Consider the following 17,473-nt stretch of genomic DNA (forward strand, 5'->3'; position numbering starts at 1 on the left):
CAGTTTAAATGTATAAATGTTTTGTTTGTTGTTTAACTAAATGTTGGTTTTCATTACGAAATTGTGATCTAGTATGGTTTTGTTTAGGGATTTATGCATTGATGACTTATCGACAGGGTGGTACCTAAATAAGAGAAGGACATGTAGGAGGGGAAAGGTGTGAGTGTGCCGAGCATACAGCTTTTCGACCTCATTTCTTTAAGATGCTTGGTGCATTTTGAACCTTATTTTTGTCTTTATCACCTTTTTTCTTTTTTTTAGATCATTATTAGATTTATATGTGCATCCTAAAATTCCTCAATCTTCTGCACGGGGTGGGAGGATTATTCAATTAAATGTATTTAATTTACTGCAATGCCAAACAGATAATGGTATATTATTTAAAATGTCAATCATGGTAGTATTTGTTTTCCTTCCTTTAATGTATACTTTATGATTTCTAAAATAGTATCATAAAGAACTCAAAAGTAAAACATCTGGATGCATTATGTAATTTGGAGGGACAATTGGTTAGTCGTAAAAATGTCAATGCACAATTCTTCTGGAATATTCTTTTCACTTTTGATTTTGAGGTGAAATAAGAGTCGGATATGTGATTTATCCTGTACTGAATCAACGTTCCTGTGCACTGTATAAAACAACTTTTACAAAGCACAATCTTTACATCTTTTACACAAAATCTTTTTGAAAGCTTTCCGGAAGTCCCTGTTAAAGACGGTATAGATGAGTGGATTTAAAGCACTGTTGCAGTAGCCAATCCAGAAGAAGAATTTGAAAAGTGGTTCAGGCAGTTCACAAGCTTTTGGACATATGGCCTGCAAACTGTAGCTGAAGAAGAACGGAAACCAGCAGACGACAAATCCTCCGATGACAACAGCAAGAACAAAGGTGAGACGCTTCTCCCGAACAATCATGGCCTTTCTCCTGGCATTTGGAGTTCCTGCTGGTTTTATGTTAGAAGAGGCCAATTGGCTGCCCTTTGGGGTTGCAATAATGTCCTTGTCCGTTTGAATCGGTGAGGAAGCTTGGTGTCCTGGCTCAAGCGCGCCCACATTGGAGGATGTCCCATTGGCATTTTGCACCCCCACCATGTCTAAATCTGAGCCAGAGCTTGAACTATCCTCGTTTTTGTTGTCTTTCTGTCTATGTGAGTGTTTTATCTGTTGCCGACTCTCAACTGGAGGCTGACTTGTGGAAGTTTCGCTTTTGGAGGTCAGCGGGGTAGAGGATCGGACAGCCAGATTCGGAGCATTCGCTTGGGCCACACTTCCTTGCTCTTTGCCGTTCTGCAGCAACTCTCCTTGGATGCCCAGTGGGATGGCACTTACGACATCCTTCCTGGACTCCCCTGGAGGACATCGGGTATGCTTTTTGGCAATCTGATAGATTCGAACGTACACCAGGATCATGATGAGGCATGGGGCGAAGAACGACCCAATGGAGGAGTAGAGGATGTACCATACCTCTTTATTGAGTTTGCACTCTGGATAGTTGCCTTCATTTGACGCCCGGGTCTTTTTCATCGACACCAACGGGGGGAAAGATATGACTGCGGCGATGAGCCACACCACCATGATGGCTCCTTTGATCCGGCGAGGGGTGCGCTGGCTGGCATACAGCACCGGTCGCGAGATGGACAGGTAACGGTCCAAGCTGATGGCGCACAGGTGCATGATGGACGACGTACAGAATAGCACGTCCAAAGCCAAAATGATCTCACACCAAACCGATTCAAAATACCAGTAGCCCATCAGCTCATTGGCCAGGGAAAACGGAATGATGAGGGTGGCCACCAGGATATCAGCTGCAGCCAGGGAGACCAGGAAGAGGTTCTGAGGTCCTCTCAGAGGACGGCACGTCAAGACGGCGATGATCACCAGAACGTTCCCGAAGATGGTGACGAGCATTATAAGTGTCATGGCTGTGGCAAATGCAGCGGTGGCTTCGGGGGAGTAAGGAGGACATTCTGGGATGGTGTGGTTGCACATTTGAATGCCAACACTGAGAGTTATCCAACTCTCTGGAGACGAAATCATGGTCATATCTGAGCAATTCTAATATAAACAGAGAAATACAGATGTTTTGATGTAGGCTTGTATCTCAATGTCCGCTAGCTCAATCCTTCCAAAAACATCTTTCCTTTTAGATATTCAGTAGAATGTGAAAATGGGCTCTTTATGGCAAAAAATGGCAATGGCCCTTGGCAAACCTCATAATAAAGCCATTACTTGAAATCCAGATATTTCGTTAGCATAAAAATCGTGCGTCTTGCCAAAAAAAAAAAAAAAAACTAATGCAAAACTATTTCACCACTGCGTACTGAAGTTAAACTAAATAAGCATAATTGCAGAATCTGTCATTATTAACTAAATATCAGTACAAGACAAAGGGGTTGTACTCACAGCCTGTAAATAAGAAAGCGCACTGTTCTACATTGGATTCGATTCTTGTCCTCAGTTGAAGCGGTGCGCGCTTTTTGTGGTCGAACAAATACGCGCTTGGAGATGCGGAGATGCGCAACGACACCGACGCGTCAAATGTATATATATATATTTATCTCGGTAAAAGCTTGAGAATAAAAATAGAAATGTAATAAATGCATAAGAAACATAAGAGTTTCATCTTTGGTGTCCAAACAGCTCTGAAAAGCGATCAACAAAATGCTCAAGATGCGTCAGTTCCAGACGCGCACCAGTTATTTCCGTATTAAGTGATTTCCGTAGTAAGCAGAAATTAGTCAGTGATCTCAGATAAAATGTTACACAGAGAAACCACAGATAAAGCAAACAATTTCTGAAGAAAAAGGGTCCAGTTCTCCAAAGTCTACTTCCAATACATTTCTTCGGCCTCACCGTTGGAAGGGTAGAAACTTAAAATTCGTACATGATTATCAGTCCTTACAATCATGCTCTGATTTTATTCAGTAGTTTCATCGGAGATCTTGCAACTTTGCGCATCACTCAGCTGTATTAACTCTGGTCTAAATCAATGCATCTCTCCGTGTGTCCCCCTCTATGACGTCAAGCAGTACGTCACTTGTGAGACACCCACATGTAAGATGCCCAAAACGGTAAAAACGCTACAGAGAGAGAAAAAAAAAAATTAAGTAAAAAGCATGATTTACCTTAGAGTTAAAAATTATATGTTTAACAAATCAATACATGTATTAGCTACTGTAAAAATCGTGATAAAACACTAATTGGGCATTTTCAAAAGTCCCTGTGTGACCCAACATATTTGATCGGTTTCTCAAAACATTCTAATTCGTGTAAACATTTTGTTGTTTTGAATACAACATGTAATGATTCCATTTATAATCCTGTTAAATATTAGTCACAATTGAAAGTGGTCACTGAGCGGTTTAAACTGGAGCTTCAAGATTTTAGAAACTTTAATGGAATACCATGTAACACTGTATGCATTTATTTCAGCAACTTCCCCCACTCTCCATAATAGACTGAAAGCTGATTGTATTGCAGATCAACTTATGTCTTTTTTTATTTATAAAAACTTATCTGTGGAGGTTTCTGTGGCTAATATGTTTTCAAAGCATAAACATTGTTTAACTAATATTATCGGAAAGAAAACCAAGCATTGGCACCTCTACAATGTTTATCCATTTAAGTGGCAAGCCACCAAAATTACTTTTAGTAACCTAAAATATACTATAAAGTAAACATGCATTTATTGCCTCATTTTCTATATAACACTCAAGGGCTTCCTAATTTGTGATTCAAATAATCAAAAACAAAACTGCACAATGACTGCCACCCACTGGACAAAAGCTGAACTAGCCAATAAAAGAACAAGAATCATGGTCCTGGATGAATTCATTCCGAAATCACATTGTTTATTGGTCATTGTGAATTTATGCCAACAATATTGCAAGTTTAATTTTCAGACCTTTATTTTTCCTTCTCAATTAAAAATTCCCATCATTGGAGAATCAATTCAGCCCTTAATGTGCCAGAGAAGTGGTTTCATGGAAGGTTAGATGAATCACCACCACGTTTACCCTTTTTCTCTCTCTTGTCTGGGGGGAGTAATGGAGAAAGTAGATTAATTCAGGAACAGTATCTACATGGTTGATTTTTAAATGTCAATGGACAACAGTGAGGCAAAAATAAAATGGATACAAATGATCAAGTTTGAAGAAGCTCGTCTCGAGTCAGAATTGTCAGCAGATGTCAGAACGCTAGCAGGTCATAATTGTGTTTGACAGGCTAATAATGGCTTTTCTATTATATTTAATAATTTCTTCACTCTTTTGCCAATTGCAATAGCCATCTAGATATTCCATGTGAACAGAAATTAGCATACAATGCACAGTACACATACAACATAGTCCAGAAATAGTACAGCAAATTTAGTATGCTAGTATGATTTTCTGAACATAGTCCCAAGTCTCTTATGGCCATAGTTCAACTACAAATAAACAGTTTAATTTCGCTCAAAATCATGGACGAACCAAATCGTTGGCAACATTGAATGTTAGCTTCAGTCACTATTCACTTCCATTGTAGGAGGAATCCCTTTAATGGTCTTGGTTTGCCATGTCAAAAGCAAACAATATAACATACCACAGTGATACAGCTTCCTGATCTTCTTTACATCAAGGTCACTCATGCGAGTTCTCTGGCCGATCTGTACCTTGCTGCTTTTGGACACAATTGTGGGTTTTCCATTGGAGGAGAAATAATAGCTATATAAAAAAATAATACATCGTTTGGCCAGCCAAATGCATATCACACATGGAAGTTTGAATAGATTTTTTCAACCAAGCATCCATTTCTGTTTGATTAAAAACCTTACGCTCCATAATGCAAGAGAGATCCAAGGTCATACTGAAGACCGAGCGTGTCTCCATCTTTCTCAGCAAAATTACTCGCTTTCCCTGTTAAACAAAGCGGTTAGTCCTGTAAATAAGCATTGCACGAAATACACAATATACAGCCCGTTCTATATTTTGGGAGTAAAATGCTACAATATTATCCTATCCCTTTAAGAGGATTGTTCTTTGAACCCTTTAGAATTTTGAGCCCAAATTATGAATATGAAAATCACTTTAGCATACCTTTAAGATTGTTTGAGAAGACTGAAATGGTTAATGCATTTAATATTATGCATACCAGGGCTAATGTTTTCATACAGAATAGTGATATGATCTCCACGGTCATGGCGAGAATGTTCATGGTGCAAGCCGAGAGAATGAAGGATCTCATGGCCGATGTTCCCAGCCCCACACGGCGGTCCAACCAGAACAGGCTGTTCACCCCCCATGCATCCGACATAAGAGGCACACCTTTAGAAAAGAAAAAGAAATTAGCAGTTTACAAACAAGTATGCACTTGCAGAACACTTTCCAATTAATGTTAAATCCCTTTGGCATTCACAGAAAGTTGGTAAACCCTGCCTAAAAATAGAAGAGGGCTTCCACATAATTTTGGCCATGTAGTGTATGGCGTGACTGTTATCTGACAGTGTTAGCAAAAGCTGTACTGATTGTCCCTGTAATGTGCAATTTTCTTTCATTGTAATAAATCACAGTGCTAAAGTCCGTGACTCACCCATCACTGTAAGAAAATAGCAAGTAGTCGGTTTCATTAGTATGCTGATGGAACCTTATGCAGGTCTTATTACTGATCATTTTTAAGGCCTTTAGGATGTCAACAGTCCGGTCCGCTGAAGGCAACAAACCACATACAAATGCAATAAACATACACAAGAAGAAGAAGAAAAAAAGAAATCTCATTAGTTGTCAAATCCTTATCTTGGCTTTTGATTGGCCAAAAATCTGTGCAGTGCAGGATGAGGCGTTCATATTTTTAATCCATTTTCCATGAGCAATTTTAAACATGTATATATATCTGCTTTAGGTTAATGGAGTCAGCTTATTACAAAAGCATAGTTTATAAAACAAATAAAAATGAACTAAAAGCCACAAAACGAACATTTTAATTTCATGGGGTATGTTTCTTTATGTCTATTAGGTGAAGCTGCACTTAAAAAGCTAAATCCACAACAGTGTAAAAAATAAATAAAACGCAAAAGGAAAACATGCAGACAACTCACCAAGCTCAGCGTTAATTTTAAATGGTATGGACACATTTCCATCCACCTCAGGCCACAGAGAACTCACTGCATTCCTGTCACTCTAGAGAAAATGCATTATTTCCCCCAAAGTAAACAGAATTTATTCTTTAATGCAAATAACTAAAAGCATAAGCAGACGAGTAAGGCAAGTCTGGCACATTGCACCTATACATTAAATTAAAGTTATTTAAAGGGTTAGTTCACCCCAAAATTAAAATTCTGTGATCATTTACTCACACTGATGATATCCCAGGTGTGTATGACTTTAACCAGAAACACATTTGAAGAATAATATCTTAGCTCAGTAGGTCCTTAAAATGCATGCGAAGAGAGATTTCTCCAAAAGAAGCTCCCAAAAAAAAAAAAAAAAAAAAAAAAAAAGGGGGTCAGCATAAACAGTACAAATACTGACTACAGCATTTAAATTAGTGTTCTAAAGCGAAACTATCACTTTTGGTGAGAATTTTTTTTTCTCATTCCAAGTACTTTTTAACTATAATTTATCGCTTCCGTTAGGTTTCATGAGAGGTTGGAGTCCAAGCAGACCATCATGTGACGCACTCCATTGCCATGAAACGGACGTAATCTCACGTTCTCCACTTGGTTGAGACATCCAGAATGAGCACACAAATGTACCATTGTGAGTAAAGAAACCGATCAATACAGATCTAAACCAAAACCAACCAAGCTTCTGTACAGCGCTGCTCTTCCAACTGTGATGCACTTGTCAGTTTTCGCATGTTTCAAAAGCCAACGGGATTATGCCACACGTGCAAACTGCTGCTCACCGGAAGCATGATTTCGAGTTTAAAAAAAGTACTTAAATATTTATCTTTTTTGGACCAAAAGTGATCGTGTCGCATTAGAAGACATTAATTTAACCACTCGAGTCAGTATCGATGACATTTTTGGAGCTTCAAAAGAGAAATCTCCATTCACTTGCATTCCCCCCCAAATTGGTATGCCCAATTCCCAATGCACTCTAGGTCCTCATGAACTCGCCTCAATCCAGGTGGCGGAGGACAATCTCAGTTGCCTTCTCGTCTGAGACAGTCAATCAGTGCATCTTATCACATGGCTTGTTGAGCATTACCATGGAGACCTAGCGCATGACCAAGCTACCCAGGCCACCCCACATTCACTTGCATTTTAAGAACCTACTGAGCAAAGATATTTTTCTACTTTTCTTCAAATGTGATCTGGTGAAGAATGTCAGTCATACACACCTGGGATATCATGATGTTGAGTAAATGAGAGAATGAACATTTTTGGTGGACTATCCCATTAATATAGGTTGGTTGTGCACTGTGATTTAAGGTAACACCGTACTTAAATGTGAGATAAATAAATAGGTGTATTACTGTAGCAGTAGACCCAAGTGTGCAAATCATGTCTAGCTTTCATAGATCTCGAATTACACTGAAATACGTCTCTAAACTTCTTATTAAGGGAATATTCTGGGTTCAATACCAGTTAAATTTAAAATCAACAGCATTTGTGGCATAATGTTGAGCATGACAAAAATTAACTTCGACTCGTCCATCTTTTCTTTCAAAAAAAGCAAAAGTCTGAGTTATAGTATGGCACTTACAATGGAAGTGAATGGAGCCAATCAATAAACGTTAAAACTCTCAAATTATAGCCACAAGACATAAACAACATGCATATCAGAAGGGTTCTGGTATGATAAAATTACTTACTAATCCAAACCTAAAGTTACGAACACATTTGTCCAATTTAAAAATTTCATTGCCATGACGACATTACGTCATTGACGACATTACGTCATTAACTAAAACGATCATAAAACTGATGATTTAAACAACTTTACAGCTTAAATAATACACTAGTCTTAACAGAAAATGCAATTGAAGTGCTTGTAAAAATTTAAGTTACACGTATCTGCCTTCAACCCTCCAGAAATTGGCCCCATTCACTTCCAGTGTAAGTGCCTCACTGTAACCTCGATTGTTGGACAAGTTGAAACTACTTTCAGTGATAAATTAACATTATGCTACAAATGCTGTCGATTGAATTTAACATATATTGGACCTGAAATATTCCTTTAAACCCTGATTCAATATATTATTCAATTATAGAGTCAGAAAGACTCTAATTGTGAATATAAAAAGCATTGTTTGGATTTACAGGTAATAGGAGGTCCCCCTCTTGAACCGCGTAATCTCCCTGAAGTTCTGTTGAAAGACAATGACAAACATATTAAACAGAAGGACATAAAAAGGAATATCCTTGTTAAATGTACACAATTTACCCATTAATGTTTCACTGTTTCTTGACACATGTGGATATGTTCTCCCCTGTAAATTAATATATCCTGATGATAAAAGACACCATGTCATTGGAAATTATAACTTATTTAAAACTATTATTTTAGTAAAATAATGAAAATAAAAAAGGCAGCTTTACCTTCATCATTCTGGATTTCAGAGGTCATATGATTATCCACAGGGTTTCCCCACACTGACAAACACACAAAACACTAGAAATGTCAAATTAAATGTACGAACATGAATAGTTTTGTTTTATTGCGTAATTGCTGGCAAATTTAATGTTTACTCTACCTTTAGACATGCATGCAGCCACTATAAATAACCAGAGCATTTTGTTTCATAAAAGTCCTAAACTTGAAGATTTTTGAAAAATTGCTCAAAATGGGACGCGAGCTAGCAAGAGAAACGACTCCTTAACGTAATTAGTCGCCTCGAGCTCTAAATTTATTTCAATTAGTGCAATGAATGAACGCCAACGAAGCCCATTCAACACAGCACGCGGAACCAAAGTGAGGGAGGTTGTAGTTTCACGCCGGAGGTTTTTATTGGTGTCGCATTGTAAATACACACGTGAACGGAGTTTTCTCTTATGACAGCATAGATCTGCAGACTGTCTTTTGCAGTAAGTATGTACATTAATTTGACATTGATCGAGTTAGCCAAACTACATAGATTTCTACCTGCAAGTTAAATCTTTGTTTTAGTTATTTTAACTGGATCTTTATTCTCTCTATGGTAAAAACAACACGGCGATATCACAGTAATCTTCTCCATGATGAACATTAGTCATTATGGCATACATATTAGAGGAGATGACGCTTTTACTACTGCAGTTGAAATATCACTTACTAAAATGTGCCTGAGTTCCAATGTCGTTTCTGCCTAAAATAATATAGTAACTATAGTTATTGTTACTGTATAAGCATAATAAATTCATACGGGATCCCCTTCAAACAGTATAAGAAGCTTTCAGAATATTTCTGTAATTTTAATCTAAAGGTTTTTTAACGACAGCAGTTGTTAACACCAGATGCCACAGTTTTATCCAAAATCAGTAACAATAATTGCACCCTGAAAAAGCACTCTGGTGGGACCGTAGTACAGTATGAATCTCATATAGTAATACCATGATTCATTAACATGATCTTCTTATTGTTTAATTACCAAAAGTGTATAGGGTCTTTAGTGACCCGAGACATGTAAATAGTATCACAAAGTATATTTCCAATTCTATAAATCATATTTTTTTTTTATGATTATTTCATATCTATTTGAGTTACCTATCACATGATATCTATTTCTTAGATTTTTTTTTACAAGACAAATGAGTGCCATTTTTCTTTTGGATTTTCTCCCCAATTTGGAATGCCCAATTTCCAATGCGCTCCAATGCTGCGTTCACACTACCAGCGACACAGAGGGACAAAACAACCTCATCTTGTTCATTTTCAATGAGAGCTGGTGACTTCCAGCAGTTGGCGACCAGATGTAGGGGTGTCCAGCGATGCAACAAAGTTGAGAAATGTTTAACTTTATGCAAATGAAGACCGACTTTTGGGAGTGACAGCCAATACAAGAGAAGATGGTAGAGCTCCCATGATCCTAATATTTTAATAATAATATTAATTGTAAAGAAACAGTGCTGTTTAGACTCTACATACAAACCACTAGTGACCTAACCACCAGCCACTGGCAACATGCAGCGACAAAGTAGGTGGCGGTGGACATATCCCAGTTGCCTCCGAGTCTGAGACAGTCAATCCGCACATTTTATCAACTCGCCACGTGTCCCACAGAGAGTGAGAACCACATTATAGGGGCCACGAGGAGGCTAACCCAACGTGACTCTACCCACCCTAGCAACCGGGCCAATTGATTACTTAGTAAGACTGACTGGATTCACTCAGCATGCCCTGGTTTCGAACTTGACTCCAGGTGTGGTAGTCAGCGTCTTTACATGCTGAGCTACCCAGGCCCCCAAATGAGTGCCATTTTCAAACAACTGACTTTTATACCATGACTACTATATCATGTTGATCTGTGCAACAATGGTGTATTATCAGTATCCCATGTTCATGTACACATACAGTGAGGAAAATAAGTATTTGAACACCCTGCTATTTTGCAAGTTCTCCCACTTGGAAATCATGGAGGGGTCTGAAATTGTCATCGTAGGTGCATGTCCACTGTGAGAGACATAATCTAAAAAAAAAAAATCCAGAAATCACAATGTATGATTTTGTAACTATTTATTTGTATGATACAGCTGAAAATAAGTATTTGAACACCTGTCTATCAGCTAGAATTCTGACCCTCAAAGACCTGTTAGTCTGCCTTTAAAATGTCCACCTCCACTCCATTTATTATCCTAAATTAGATGCACCTGTTTGAGGTCGTTAGCTGCATAAAGACACCTGTCCACCCCATACAATCAGTAAGAATCCAACTACTAACATGGCCAAAACCAAAGAGCTGCCCATAGACACTAGAGACAAAATTGTACACCTCCACAAGGCTGGAAAGGGCTACGGGGAAATTGCCAAGCAGCTTGGTGAAAAAAAGGTCCACTGTTGGAGCAATCATTAGAAAATGGAAGAAGCTAAACATGACTGTCAATCTCCCTCGGACTGGGTCCATGCAAGATCTCACCTCGTGGGGTCTCAATGATCCTAAGAAAGGTGAGAAATCAGCCCAGAACTACACGGGAGGAGCTGGTCAATGACCTGAAAAGAGCTGGGACCACCGCTTCCAAGGTTACTGTTGGTAATACACTAAGACGCCACGGTTTGAAATCATGCATGGCACGGAAGGTTCCCCTGCTTAAACCAGCACATGTCAAGGCCCGTCTTAAGTTTGCCAATGACCATTTGGATGATCCAGAGGAGTCATGGGAGAAAGTCTTGTGGTCAGATGAGACCAAAATATAACTTTTTGGTCATAATTCCACTAACCGTGTTTGGAGGAAGAAGAATGATGAGTACATCCCAAGAACACCATCCCTACTGTGAAGCATAGGGGTGGTAGCATCATGCTTTGGGGGTGTTTTTCTGCACATGGGACAGGGCGACTGCACTGTATTAAGGAGAGGATGACCGGGGCCATGTATTGTGAGATTTTGGGGAACAACCTCCTTCCCTCAGTTAGAGCATTGAAGATGGGTCGAGGCTGGGTCTTCTAACATGACAATGACCCGAAGCACACAGCCAGGATAACCAAGAAGTGGCTCTGTAAGAAGCATATCAAGGTTCTGGCGTGGCCTAGCCAGTCTCCAGACCTAAACCCAATAGAGAATCTTTGGAGGGAGCTCAAACTCCGTGTTTCTCTAGAGAAGATCTGTGTGGAGGAGTGGGCCAAAATCCCTCCTGCAGTGTGTGCAAACCTGGTGAAAAACTACAGGAAACATTTGACCTCTGTAATTGCAAACAAAGGCTACTGTACCAAATATTAACATTGATTTTCTCAGGTGTTCAAATACTTATTTGCAGCTGTATCATACAAATAAATAGTTAAAAAATCATACATTGTGATTTCTGGATTTTTTTTTAGATTATGTCTCTCACAGTGGACATGCACCTACGATGACAATTTCAGACCCCTCCATGATTTCTAAGTGGGAGAACTTGCAAAATAGCAGGGTGTTCAAATACTTATTTTCCTCACTGTACATGTTATTTGTTTCTCAAGCTAGCGCTGGTGTTTCAGTGATTGTTTTGATTTAAATTTGACAGTGCTAATTGACAAAGTTGAAACAACATGGAAATAAGCTATAGCAAGTGCAACACATGGACAGTATCATATGGCTATTGACATTTGGGTGAACTACTGAAATTCTGAAAGTTTAGACTCAATAAGTGCCTGAAAATACAAATGTGTAACATGTAACTTATGTGCTAAGAGTAGCTCAATTAGATGCATTTAACAGCCAGTTGTGTCTCAATTTCAGCATGGAGGTAATGAATCCCGTTCTATCATTTGTTGCATTATCTCTTTGATATATGAAAATGAGGGACGCACCAATGTATCGGCCACTGATATTTATCCGACAATTGACCAAATTAAAACCATCTGCAAATCTGTTTAAAGCATGAAAACACTGATAAGAAGAACCTATGGTTTATTTATGATCAATTATCATCACACTTTAAAAAATCTCTGAATTCAAATGCTCAATCCAGAAATAATGATCATGTATGTGAATATGAATGTATATGATCATGTATATGAATAATGAACATGTAATATATTTTTTTTATCATGCTCGTACTCATTGAGGAAAAAACGTTGTGACAGTTGGGTAAGCGGCACTTACCCATTCATTATGAGGTAAAAACCATCCAAAACACTTTGAAACCAGCAAACTTTGATTTCTTAGACATCAGAATGGTATCCATTAAGGCTACACGATTGATTGAGTTAAGATTGAAATGACAATATGGTCTTTTGTGGCCTTTTTGTAGATTTTCAAAACATAATTTCTGAGCAAGACAGTGATCTGATGACAAATTAAGGTGTGGCAAAAAATCGGTATCACCCAAAAATGGTCATATCCCTATGAAAAATAAAACATCAGAATATTTTCTATTTTATTTTTTTCCTACTGTCTTGAAAATGCTTTGACATTTTTACACTATCTGGGCATTTTGTAGATCCATTTATGATAGATATATACCTGCTGGGTCACTAAAGACCCGAGGTATGCAATAATGTTTGGTGAAACACCCATGTGTTAAAAGTTTAAAGAATACCATTGTACATGTCCAAAAACAAGGTAGGCCTTTTTACGCTTTGTTGTTCTTATTTGTGTTTAGTGACTGCAGTATTTTGGCTGGAACAATGGATACCATGATACACATAAAGGATGATTGCTATACTCATAAATTAATCATTTAGCTTATGGTTTCCATCCAAAGTGACTTAAGTAGTCCATTTACAAAGATAGTATTCATTGAGCAACTTTGCGTTGAGTGTCTTGTTCTGTAATGGAGTGGTGAAAGGGGAAATCTCCATATACTGCAACTTTTGTGCTACTTGATGAAGTCAACTGCAATAGCAGTTGCACTTGATACAATTCTGCCTCCAATAAAGCTAAATGGTTAAACACTCTCTCCATCTAACAGAACACAAAATGACTCGGTGGGCCCGTGCGAACAACATCCACAAACACAAGCCGGCAGATGCCACACCGTGGAAGCAGCTCAAGGCAAACCGGAATGCTGAAAAAGCAAGAACAAGCTCTGGTGATCAAAGAACCCCAAAGGCTCTACGGCACATTCAGGAGAGGCCAGGCTTAAGCAAACCTTACATAAATAAGAAAAGAGAGCACAACAGTGAAGATGTGAATGGGTTTATGGAGTATTTGAAGCAGACCGGTCAGACACTGCAGAAAAAGAGACATGGAGTGGCCAGTACAGACCAGGATCTACAGGAAGAAGTAGCAACGGCGTTGAAGAAAGACAAACGACGTGAGGACAGACGGCTAAAGAGACAACATGTTAAAAAGAACAACATGGTGAGGAGCTGGACATATGCAGCAGGGATATTGATGTATAATTTATATATTATCTCATAAATGCTAAATCTTTCATTAATCACTCTTCAATTTAGGTCTGCTTCAACTGTAGGAAGCCTGGACATGGTCTCGCCGACTGCCCGGAGGCAGATCATGATGAAGAAATGGGTCGTGGCATCTGTTATCGATGCGGTTCCACCGAGCATGAGATCCAGAGGTGTCGCGCTAAAGTGGATCCTGCTATGGGTAAGACAGATGCTTGAACCGCAACCAACGAGTGAGACTAACTAAATTATACACGCATTCCTCATTAATGTTACTACTACCGTTTTCCAGGTGATTACCCATATGCCAAGTGTTTTATCTGTGGTCAGACGGGTCATCTGTCCAAATCCTGTCCTGATAACCCAAAGGGAATGTATGCTGCAGGTGAGCGAGCCTTACAATGAGATTTATATTATTATGATTACTCATTCATTTGAAAACCCCTAAACCCTAAGTTGTACATAGTGGTGTTTGTTTCGTGCTATACAGTCGTGAATGATACCCCAAATCAGAGCTGTGTTGTCACTTGTCTAAGCGATCAGACTTGTGATTTTCATCTGGCAGATGATATCTGTGAATTATTAAAATCAAACATGCATGTATTGTTCAGATTATGTTACATTTCTGTTGCTGTAGGAGGTTGCTGTCGGGTTTGTGGCTCAGTGGAACATTTTCAGAAAGATTGTCCTGAACATCAGTCCACAAGTGAGTATCTCAAACTAAATGTGACCACATTATAAAGTTCATAAAGTTGTTGATAATAGCAAAACATGTATCAAGTCATTAATTAGCATCTATATGTTCTTGCAAAATGTTTAAGAACAAAGACAGCGCCATTGCTAAAAATGTGTAGTAGCAGCCGTGATATTAAAAATCTTTTTCTTGACTCATTATTTGATCAGTCTGCTATTTATTTATTTTTTAAAAAATTTTAGCCTAAAAAAAAAAATAACCATTCATTTCCAAGATGATATCTGGATGCCACTCACTAAATTAAATATGCAAAGTGATTAGGTCATGTGACCTCAGAAATTTTCCATACTACTGTTGATCGATGCATAATTCTTTCTGTTTTATTTACTGTGGTTGAAATGGTGCACTGTAAAAGTATATACTTTTAGTATTTGGTAAGTATTAGGCTAGTGGTCCATTTCAAACATAGCCTATGAATTTGTGCCTTATTGCAGGGGTTTTCAAACTAGGGGCCGCTAGGGGGGTCCGTGGAAAAATTCAAAGAAAGAAATTGTTCATAAATGTAATAAATGAAGGAACTATATTTACCAAATTTAACTTTAAACGCTATTTCATTTCAATTGAAATGTTTCTCTTCAGGTTTGCACTTTTAACATTAATCAATTATTGGGTAAAAAAAAAAAGATATGCTTTCAACATACTTCAAATTAGGCTAAATGTCTTGGATGTGCACGGATAGTCGACATTCGGTTAACCAGTTGAAGCACCACTCTTCGAATATCAAAATCGCTATTCGGTTATTCTACACGTGCAATGGAGGTCTTCAAACCGACCTGAACTGGCCGAGTTACAGACAAGCTTTTGGATTTTTTGGCCAGGGTTAGGCCATTGCAATAACCTTTCTTTAATCTCGCTTCCCAACTCTTGAAGAAAAATCGATTAACCGTTCATGAAACCTCGTGGTTAACCGAATGTTAAAAACGTCAACTGTGCACATTCTTACGAAATATTTTCCAGATAATAGTGATGCACCAGTATTCAACATGTATATCTTTTTTGGATTTCATTTATTTTTGTTCTTTACATTACATACAGAAATTGTTTTTATAAACCTAATACATTGCAATAATGTAATTTACGTAATCAGTTTTTCATATACATTTTGTCTTTGTCCATCGTAATCGATGAGGACCAGCTTAGTCATCCAGGGGTTGAGGGAGTGAGGCAAGTCTGTGAGTGCGCAGATGGCTGATGAAGCCAATCTGTGCACGGAACGTTCTCTGGAAGTGAGGACAGGGAATGGTGGCTGTCCAATAGGGGCCAACATATACATACTTTAGTGATCATAAAACATTAAAAAGTTTGAAAACCTCTGCCTTACAGTATTACGTGCCATAACTGAGTATAATGTTTATATTATGTAAATTAGAGATGAAAACATGTACATTAAGCTCTCTTTGTCAACTCTTTTGCAGCTAATTCCATTACCCTTGGTAGGCTGTCCAATAGAATCAGTGCTGATCATGAAGAGGTCCATGTTCCTGTGAAGAAGGTGCAACCCAAGAAGGACAAGGTGGTGGTATTCTGACCTGCACCTGTCTGCAGGAAAATATAGAAGCGAAACTGATTTGCAATTAAGACATGAAACCCTGTTTGGCTTCTGCTGTCGTCAATTTACAAACCTCTGCGCTCCATCAATGATAGACAGTCTGCCATGGACTTTTTAGACACAAACAAGAGTGACTGTGCCTGCTTTGAGACAATTTACTTGTTAAAGTGCCAAAGACTTGTGAACATCACAAACTAGATCAAGAAATCTCAAGATCTAGTTTTGAGATTTAATTTTGAATCTTTAATCTTGCTTGGAATGATGAATTGTATGTTCTTAATTCCAAGCTCAACAACATAATGTAAATAAAAAAGCAGCATACATTTACAGAATAGTTATGTACAAAGAATCTTGAAGAAGGATTTTTGCAGTGGTTTATGTGGTGGCTGCAATGTAATGTACTTTTATGCTATCAATCTGCAAACAGAATTATAAATAATGAACTGTGCTATAATACAGAAGCTACATTCACAAAAGAATGCAACCGTGACCGTCGTCTTTTTTAGCCATCTTGGTTTTGCAAGTATTTTCATTTTCATCATGGGTATGTTGATTCTTCTAGAAAGAATTGTAATCCATGAACTAATCAGATCTGAGATTGAAAATAAAATTACAAACTTTGATTTTAATGTATATTAAAAATTAGGGGACTTTAAAAAGGACTTTAAAGTGTACTTAAATCTGAAGTATAATTTTTGCGCGATTAGTGCCACCAAATGGAATTGCAAAAAATAAACATTTAAACAGGTTCCGTCCCCAACTCGCATCATTGGCATAATTGAGTCAATGTTATTGTGTCGGTATGGTCAGGTCACTCAAACCAAACAGAGTCACAGAATTTACAGTTTTACAGAACATTAAACAAAAAATGTCTGACTTGCCGATGTCTCTGCAAATTAAGCTGGATAAGAGAAATAATTTTAATACAGAAAAAGTTACACACTTCTATCTTAAGTGAATGAACTACTCGTCCCATGAACTATTCCGAATGACATGGTAAAGTCAAAAACGATGGTAAAATATACAGTATATACTGACTAATAGTGACTGATTTATAACTAACTAAAACCAAAACGAAACGTTTCTGGGAAAAACATTCACATATACTGTATACAAATATATAAGTTTAAGGAGCAATTATGTCATTTCCAATGCTCCATGGGAGTCGGTGTTTGCGGAGTTGTTTTGAGTGTTTTAATTTTAAATGGTAAAAGCGACTCCCCTGATTGGTGG

General features: G+C 38.0%; 3 protein-coding genes across 3 annotated transcripts; 1 reads left to right on the forward strand and 2 right to left on the reverse strand.

Moving 5' to 3' along the window:
* Window positions 1–644: 644 nt before the first annotated feature.
* On the reverse strand, window positions 645–2,036 carry LOC127635766 (alpha-2B adrenergic receptor-like). The gene has a single exon (XM_052115989.1). It carries the CDS (start codon window positions 2,034–2,036, stop codon window positions 645–647), a length of 1,392 nt encoding a protein of 463 aa, XP_051971949.1.
* Window positions 2,037–3,896: 1,860 nt separating this feature from the next.
* LOC127636240 (low choriolytic enzyme) lies at window positions 3,897–8,760 on the reverse strand. Its single transcript, XM_052116687.1, has 10 exons — window positions 8,676–8,760; window positions 8,521–8,574; window positions 8,366–8,428; window positions 8,242–8,288; window positions 6,073–6,154; window positions 5,568–5,682; window positions 5,130–5,302; window positions 4,813–4,894; window positions 4,581–4,702; window positions 3,897–4,033 (listed from the first exon to the last, which is right to left on the reverse strand). Exons 1-10 carry the CDS (start codon window positions 8,713–8,715, stop codon window positions 3,981–3,983), a joined length of 831 nt encoding a protein of 276 aa, XP_051972647.1. The 5' UTR covers window positions 8,716–8,760; the 3' UTR covers window positions 3,897–3,980.
* Window positions 8,761–8,930: 170 nt separating this feature from the next.
* On the forward strand, window positions 8,931–16,946 carry zcchc9 (zinc finger, CCHC domain containing 9). The gene is made up of 6 exons (XM_052115578.1): window positions 8,931–9,006; window positions 13,502–13,893; window positions 13,989–14,139; window positions 14,230–14,322; window positions 14,575–14,643; window positions 16,107–16,946. The coding sequence occupies exons 2-6, from the start codon at window positions 13,510–13,512 to the stop codon at window positions 16,217–16,219; spliced, it is 810 nt and encodes a 269-aa protein (XP_051971538.1). The 5' UTR covers window positions 8,931–9,006; window positions 13,502–13,509; the 3' UTR covers window positions 16,220–16,946.
* Window positions 16,947–17,473: the final 527 nt, after the last annotated feature.

Source organism: Xyrauchen texanus, chromosome 43 (assembly GCF_025860055.1).
Source record: "Xyrauchen texanus isolate HMW12.3.18 chromosome 43, RBS_HiC_50CHRs, whole genome shotgun sequence".
Taxonomy (NCBI): domain Eukaryota; kingdom Metazoa; phylum Chordata; class Actinopteri; order Cypriniformes; family Catostomidae; genus Xyrauchen; species Xyrauchen texanus.